The following is an 8,778-nucleotide window of genomic DNA, read 5'->3' on the forward strand; positions in this document are numbered from 1 at the left end:
TTGCAGCTAAAATCCAAAGCATCTGTGGCCAAATTTCATTTTTTCCTCTTAAGAGAACAAACATATCGCTGCTTTCTTCTGGGTCTCTCTGTATTGGCTCCAGAGAGAAGCGGATAAACTCTCCCGATGTTTTCAGAAGACAAAATGCACTCCTGAAAGTTTTACACTGTGTTCCAGTTAAATCAGAAATGGGAACCCGGAGCTGGACTTGATGTCAAGGTAACAGCGTTCTAGTAAAGAAGTCAGAATTTCAACATGGTGAAGCAATAACTTACAAACATTTTAATCTTTACTTTCCATAAGCAAGCGCCACCCACTTTTAATTTAAGTTTAGAGTTGTAGGTGCTGCATGCAATACTTATTTTTGTCTTAATTGTACGTGTTGAAAGCTAAACTTCCTTCTAACAGTTTTAGATTTCCCCACACAACTGCTTAAAAATAAAACAAACTACAGTGTTTAAAGAAAACTGTAGATAAAACGGGAAATGTCACATCACCAGTTTGGCAGTATTTAAAACAAAAACCAAAAAAAAAGTCCCGTATCTACAATTATCAATATCAGTCAAACATCCTTAATGGTGGATATGAAACTCTCATATCGTGATGAGTTTTAGTATGTACTCAGTCAAAATCCAGAACAATTAAAAACAAATCTAAAGAACATGTGGGAAATTGTGGCTGAAAAGAAAAGCAAATCGAATACAAAATTCACAAAACGTATCATTTTATTCCAAAATCCCAGGTACATCGTTTAAAATCAATTGACAGGAACACAGTTGATTTATGTTTTTAATTTATTGGACATAGCCAACATAATGCAACATTTTCTCTGATAGTCGTAGTTGCATTTACTAGTTATGCTGTGCTAACTTCAAGTAAAAGTCCTTGCCCTTTTTTCATGTTGACATGTTAGTTTTGGTGTTTGACATCCATTACTCGGTAAAGTGCAGGCCAACTTCTCTGTTTGAATAACAGTGCATTCTATGCAATTTCCTTTTTAAAATATAACAAAACACACAGAAAAAACATAAAACCATTTTTAAAAGAATTGCACATCAATTCCAGTAGTGGTTCACATCCTGCCAGCTTAACTGTAACATGTATTACAGCTTTGCTTCACAAAATTTGAAGCAAAACACTCTTCTTTTTAAAAGTTGATTGTCATTCCCAATTTTTCAACCTGCAGAATATCTAGAAATAAGTTACATCATAAGGGATTTCACGTTGCATCCGTAGTGTGAACGGCTTTAGCAGTGAGGTCCAGGCTTCTTGTAGTCTGCCCAATAGTTTTTCAATTGTTCCGAAGAGCCAAGAATGTACGTAATGATCTTAGAGAATTCACAGCGATCGTACACAGAATTATACGCCTTAAACTGCGAAGGGTCAGGCGGAGACGTCGGCGAAAGTCCCAGCTTTTTAATGCACATCCCAATATAAGCGTCCTCTATGTTAAAGGGTTTGATGTATTTCGAGACGTCGACAAATTTAGCGGGAAGGTCGTTGGAAAAGACGTACCCCATGCCCAGGGTGTATGTGGGATACTCGGGGTCAGGGTACATCTCCTCGGGAACGTACCACTTGGAGTTCTTGGACCGGATAACGGGTCTGTTCCACATGAGCATTCCTGTTAGGTAGTTCTTTTGGGGGATCCCTGGCTTCTTCAACATGATCACCAGGTTATCGATGTTCAGGAACATGTCAGAGTCCACCTTCATGGCGTAGGCCGCTGCAGGGCAGCGCGTGGCCAGCCAGTTCATGATCACCATGGTTTTAATGGTCAGGTTGAGATACGTGTCCAGGAAGTTACTCTGGATCAGATCGTTGTGCTGCTGGTTCTCCTGTTGGAGCTTCTCAACATCGTGTCTTTTATCGAGACCCAACACGAACAGAGTGAGTACCGTCTCGCCCTGGACCACTCGGTCTTTGCCCCACGTTGCCCGGATCGCGTCCCGAGCCGCAACGTTGCTTGGTGCCACCGGCACCATCAGGACCAGGAAAGGCGAGTTGACTTTGCAAACCTCAGCGTTCTCCATGACAAACCTGTAGTTGTGCGGATAAGCTTCATGGTACTGAAGGCCTTCAGGGGTCAATGTCGTCTTTTCTTTCATTGTATTATGAAAAGCTCTGTGTTTTGGGTCAATCAGATAGGCAGGTGCGTGCACTTGCCTGTTCTGGTTGAAAAAACGCTGGTACTGTCTCTGAAGAGAGAATGTTTCGGACCACGACAGGGTGCTGTCCGAAAAGGCCAAGAACACGACGAACACCAGCAGACACAGCATAAGCAGTCCCTGAAACCAGGAGTAGAACACAGGAAGCTTTTGATGAAGCAGGTGTTTGGGAAACTGTCTGGAAAGGAAAAAAAATCTCATTAAAACTCATTAACATGTCATTCCTAAATCAATATGATACGAAATAAATACATCAGCAGCTTAATAGCTGTGATGTTATTTCATAATAAGAATTTTATCCACTCAAAAAAATGTATTTAACACAAACCCAACCCATCATGCTTAAGTTACTTTTCATTAGGATTTCATGCAATCTACCAAGTAGGACATCATGGCAGAGTACATGAAAAACACACACATTTCTGTTTTTTTATTCAGCTGGAACTTTGTCCATTAACCGCGTTCAGTCCCATTTCCTCCTTTAACCAGCTTAACGACACTTTAACTTCAGAGTCACATGTCCTGGATATGGTTCTCGGACAGACTTTGTTCATTAACACGAATAAATAATCTTCCTCATGCACTTTGTGGAGTGCCACACGATTCAGTGCAAAAAACAGGATGAATTAATTTTCTGCCTTTAAATTAGGACATGACAAAGGCTCTAAAAGAACAACTGCTTAGCTAGTCACTTACTCTAGCTGGCATTAAATTGTCCTTTGGTAATGATGTAAAGAACTTTGTTGTTATTTTCGAGCGGCACATGTCGTCTAAGGTCAAAGGTCAGGTAAATTTATGTAGCACATTTACATCAACTCAAGATGCACAACAAAAAACAACCAAAAACAATTGAAATGTTTTTAATAGCTTTTTTTTAAGCAAAAAGCAATTAAGATAAAAAAAAAAAAAAAAACTTGGAAAAAACGTCTTAAAGGGCTGTTCAACTAACAAAGACAAAGGCAAAAAGTACGAATTGATCATCTTAATCTCTCAGATTTTAACACGTTAAAATTTTAAACGCAGTTTTTTTTCCTTTTTTTTTTTCTCTTCTCCCGTAAATCTGACGCACAACCTACATGCGCAAACCACAGCGATGGTGAAGATGGTTGAGGTCCGTGATATGTCAGAACTATTGTATGTTCCTAATAGAACCCTGTGGTTGCAGACTGCTTAGACTTAAGAGTTAACCTGAGCTCTCTCTGTATTTGTGCTGCTAAAGGCTTCTGAAGGACAAACTGACCACTTATCCTACTTCTCTGGAGTGAAAGAAAAAAAACATTCACCAGTCAGATTGAGTAGTTTTGCAAACAGAGTTATCTCTTAGCTGCACACATGCTAGCATGCAATAATCAGAAGGGTACAGGACAGGCAGCAGATAAAAGCAACACAAACAGTGCTTATAAGATATTAGGTTCTGAAAACCCAGACATATCACATCTTCATATGAGTCAGACTTTGACTTCTATAAATGTCAACCAGTACCAGTGTACTGCAGATTAACCAGAAGGCCTCACTGAATACATTTTAAAGATTACATCTTTTCACCAACATAGAAACATCAGTTCATCTGTTTCTTCTTGTGACTGTGAGATAGAATTAGACTGAACAGATCTGCCCTTATGGACCGGAAACATTGTCACGATTCTAAATCTAGAATGTCATTTAATATCGGGACCGATACAGATGTTAGTATCAGATCGGTGCATCTCTAGTAACGTTCCAAAAAGTTTCGTTTTTTGCTAAATAATGTTGACAAAAGCTCCATCTTTCTACATTGAACGAATGAAAGTGAAATCCTGTAAAAGCTTTTAAGTTTAGACAGTAAGCTTAAACTTTAGTGACAAAAAGTGTTTTGTTTTAGACACATTTTGTCATTTGTGTGCTTAATATCTGTCAGAGCTGTCATTTGACAGATATGAAGAGCTAAAGGGAGCAAAGATGATAACAAATGGTTACATGATTCACTTTGTTCCCCAAAAGTGTCTCTTATCTTGCATCTGTTGTATATTCGAGTGATTTAATGACGAAAAGGAGTCGGGTGGATTTTTAGATGGACTTTAGTGGATAAAGAATGAACGAATCATACGTACAAATACACGACAGAGAGTCAGAACTCAGCTAACATACTAACAGCTCATTTTCAGAGGGAGACCCAAAAACTCTTCTTCTTCGTCTAACTCCAGGCTCCTCCTCTACTGGTTCCAGAGCATCATGGGATACGCAGTCCGCTTTGCCAAAGGTCCACAAATAGTCCGCTTTTTAACCAGATACTAACTATGAAATGGCAACTAAATCTATGAAACAACTGCAACTAAAATAGTTATATTAGCATCTACCTTTGATCAGCTTTAGATAAAGAACTAAGTGCCCGTTTAGACACTTTGTGTCACACCTGACAGTTTGGTAGACTCGGCTTGATTGGGGACTAACATTGCAAGTTTTTACATTTTCAGCTGGTGTGATTCGCTTTCACCCTGCGTCCAGCGAGCTGAACCCCTTGAAAAACTTGTTGCCCTCCTCGCCTGTGGAGGTGCTACACCAAGAACAGCTGAAGGAAACGTCTGAAGAAGACACTGAGTACAACTTCCTTCTTCACAAAATGTGAACAAATATGGAGTGGCATCGGACTTTAGCGGTTGTAAGATTTCTTTCTTGTCTTTGGTAAAAAGATCATAACACATTTCTAGCAGTAGCGCTAGGCTCACATGTTTGTTTTGGTTGTTTTTACCCACAATGCTCAGCATTTTTACCCTACTTCAACCAAAGTAAGACGCAGATTTTTAGATGAACCAGAGTTTGAAGTTTTTGGTCCCCATCAGAGTTCAATTGCATATTCACACCCCCCCAAACGTACCAGACTCTTTTTGGCAAACGAACTAGAGTTCGAATAAAGTGGATTAAACAGGACTGGCGTGAACTTGCTGTAAATCTCTTCCAGAAACGCCTCGGTATTCCTTTCCTTTTAGTTCACGGGAGCTGGACAATCAGCCCGATTATGTTGCCACTTCTTTTGCTTTTATCACTTATTTTATTCTGGGCCATTGTGCTTTAATTTATTTTTTTTATGTAACTATTTTGCCTATTTTACTTGTGAAGTACATTAATAGTGCTATACAAACAAAGACTGATTGTACAACCCTAGTCGTTCACATTGTTCAATGCTAGCTTCCATAGGGGGAAAAAAGCTCTAGAGAAGTGATAATAGAACATTATACATCACTCGGGAAACCACCTGCTCACCACATGAATAGGATGTTGGCTCACACACCCAGACGCAGGCTGTTATGACGGGTGACAGTTTTAACCAGTAGTGAAATGGTTACGCTGTCAGTGTTTCAACACCATGATAGAAGACCTTGCAGTTAGTGGTTTCATTTCCTATCTTTCTTTTTTTTTCTTTTAAGCGCAAGCAATCTCGCTGCAGATCAGCGCGTGCAGTTTTACAGCATCAGAAAGTTTAGGGTGTCTTTAACACTTTGTAACAGGTTTTATTTGTTTAATCAAAAACAGTTGCATGATAGAAAAACATCTTTTAATGTCATGAGCGTTAGCTAGGCTAAATAGTTTTTCTTTCAGTGGTCATCCCATTCACCGTCTCCTTTTGTCACGTCTGCAAATCCTACGTCCTTAAAAATATTCAAATCCTAACATTTTAATATTAAAATCATTACACACACAAGCTAAGAATAAGGAAGTCAATGTACATTACAAAGCACTTTCAGTGTTTTGGAAATGTATGCAGCTTCGGGGCTATGGTGGATTGTGAAACACCAAGTTTTACAGCGTGGCAGTTGCAGCTGTCACACTCCAACCGCATGAAAGCTTGACATAAAGGAAAATGACAATTTTTCCTCTAGACATAATAATAATCATTTTTTAAAAGGCGTCTCTCCCAGGACTAACAACACCATCAACTCAGGAAATACAGACTTGTCGATCAGTGCTGTTTTCTTTTTATATATATATATATATATATATATATATATATATATATATATATATATATATATATAATTTTCATCCAAAGCAATGGGAAATTTTTCTGTAACGTGATGTGGAAATCAGTTTTCACCCGATTCTTGGCTCCATCACCAAACGATGCAGCGATTATCTCAAAGTTATATACTACTATAACCAAACCAAAGCGCAGAAACGCAACTCAACAGGAAGCGTGTGTAATACAAACAACTTCGGAGTGGAAATGGAGCAGAAACGTCACGTGCCTTGCATCATCACCACCTTTATATGTCTGTCAAAAAAAATCTAGTTTTCTCTTCTCTAAAATGATGAACAAGTTTAATTCAAACCATTTAATAAAGACTTTTCTCCTTGAGTCAATACCGTTTATTATCTCAAACAGTGAAAAAATATCTTTACTTAATTTTGTTTCAAGCTGAAACAAGACATTTGATAGCTGGACTTCCTGGAAAGAAAAGTGAAAATATATCTACCTGCACATTCCTGACAATCTACTGTCAGTAGAGTAGATTCAGGTTTAGGATTACATTTTAGTCACAGTCAGATCAGCTTTATCTATGGTCCCAAACTAACTTGTTTTTGGACAGCAATAGAGAAAATTCAGCACCAGAGTTTAAATGCTTTCACTCAGTTATGGATTTTTCTTTTTTAATAAACACTGTCCGAACCACTCTGGGATTTTGTGAAAAAGTAATTACCCAATTTCTTTGTAATTTTTTTATGTGGAGCATTTATTTATTTTATTTTTTTAGGTTATGGCTGTAGAATCAAGACGTGTCTTCTTTCATAGAACCTGTCTGACAACATGAAGTAGGCACACAGATCTCAAAAAGCAACAAACTACAGAAATACGAAAATCAGCAAAGTGATTTAAATCTCTTCATCCATGAAGACCAGAAACGTTTTAAAGCCATTATGGACAACATAAAGCAGTGGTGAACCTAACAAAGCTAAGAAAACAGAAAAAAAGCACACACGGAGCACCCCAAGGCTCAATCCTGGGACCACTCCTATTATGAGATTCATGGATTAATGAGTCTTTGCTCACTACCGACTGGAAGGAACCAAGTTGAAGTGTGATGAGTTTATGCAGCAATAAAAAGACCCACTGCCAATTACTTTAAGTGCTTGATTACAGTTGTTGGGTGACACATAGCAATTATGTGCCAGAGGTAATTGTTCCTCAGACATCGAGCCTGCTTGTTCTTACTCTCATCATTATTTTCTCATCTACCAACATATATGTCTAAAAGAAAGAGGCATGACGATGAACATCAGAGTTTGGGTTCTTAAATTTGTTCAGCGTTTGAAATAAAGTAGCATTTTTGTTCATTAATGATCAAAAACTATGTGCAGTTTTCTTTGGCTTCATTACGTGTCATGCTTGTGCTGGTAAACTTAGATTAATTTATGAGAGCTAAAACAGTTGTTCTTAATAAAAATAAAAAAAAACACACCATTAAAACATTATACAGCAATTTGATCCGCTCATAGCAAATGTGTTTAAAAGCTAATAAACTTTATTTTTTTTTTATCTAAACAAGAAAAACAGTTAGCTGAATAGATTTTATTAAATGTACGTAACTAATATTTATACTAAGGCACACCTTTTTGTCTTTCATTTGCGTTAAAACTACAACAGAGCGACTGAAAGATCAATTCGTTTTTTGTTTTTTGTAAACATGATTAACTTCTACGGACATGTTTTGTGAAAGCTACACGTCCTGAAGACAAGGAAAATTCATAAATGCTTAAAATTAAAATGCCGCTTGTACTATATATATATATATATATATATATATATATATATATATATATATATATATATATATATAAATCGCTTCAAAAATATTAAAGTCGGGCAGAGATGATTTGACCCAGTTAAGATTTAAATCTGATATAAAAAGTAACGCTGTTTCTGTCTGAGGAAGAGAACATGCTGTAGCATGGTGAAGTTTCAGTGAGTTCAATAATTCAGAGCCCTTACCTTCTCAGGCCAAGTTCTTCATCCGAACCAGCGTCTTGGTCCCCCATGGCTGCTGCTGCTGCTGCTGCGAACCGAGCCGACCCGCTCCGACCCTCCGCCAGACTCCGGGTTTAATTGTCACCCCCCAGTATTGTAGCCTCTCACCCGCAGGACTCTAAACTAACAACGGCTTGTAAGGTACGTGTCATTTCCATGGCCAGGTGTAGAACTGGCTGCAGTCACCGGGGGAGTGGACTCTTCAACTTCTGCCAACACGGAAAACGAAAAGAAAAATGTGAGGGGCGTGATGCTGAAGAAAAGAACACACCTACAATTGTAATAATGAAAATAGCTTTTCTAAACTAAACTTTCAATTAAATTCGGCTCCCAAAACGTGCATTCATGCAGGGGCTGAGTGAATTTTATTATTATTATTATTATTATTATTATTATTATTATTATTATTATTATTATTATTATTATTATTATGACTGTAGACTAAGACTGTTTTTATGCACATATTGGTATGAGGTTTGTCAAGTTACACGGTAAACACTTAACATTTGGTTTGTTTGGGTGTTCATTTTTCAAAGTCATATTTTACTCCTACAGTTATAAATGTCAGCTGCAAACTTAATATTTAACTAAGTTAAATATTTAGCTTGC

The 8,778-nt window shown here is 37.7% G+C and overlaps 1 protein-coding gene across 2 annotated transcripts; it reads right to left on the reverse strand.

The window, feature by feature from the left end:
- Positions 1-707: 707 nt before the first annotated feature.
- On the reverse strand, positions 708-8,401 carry LOC103475697 (beta-1,3-galactosyltransferase 2-like). Of its 2 annotated transcripts, none has more exons than XM_008427625.3 (2): positions 8,134-8,401; positions 708-2,288 (listed from the first exon to the last, which is right to left on the reverse strand). In XM_008427625.3, exon 2 carries the CDS (start codon positions 2,277-2,279, stop codon positions 1,248-1,250), a length of 1,032 nt encoding a protein of 343 aa, XP_008425847.2. In that variant the 5' UTR covers positions 2,280-2,288; positions 8,134-8,401; the 3' UTR covers positions 708-1,247. The 2 variants fall into 2 exon arrangements, with proteins under 2 accessions (XP_008425847.2, XP_008425763.2); XM_008427541.3 differs by having other exon boundaries at positions 708-2,346; positions 8,134-8,400.
- Between the last annotated feature and the right edge of the window lie 377 nt (positions 8,402-8,778).

This window comes from Poecilia reticulata, chromosome 1, assembly GCF_904066995.2.
Source record: "Poecilia reticulata chromosome 1, P_reticulata-male-v2, whole genome shotgun sequence".
Lineage (NCBI taxonomy): Eukaryota > Metazoa > Chordata > Actinopteri > Cyprinodontiformes > Poeciliidae > Poecilia > Poecilia reticulata.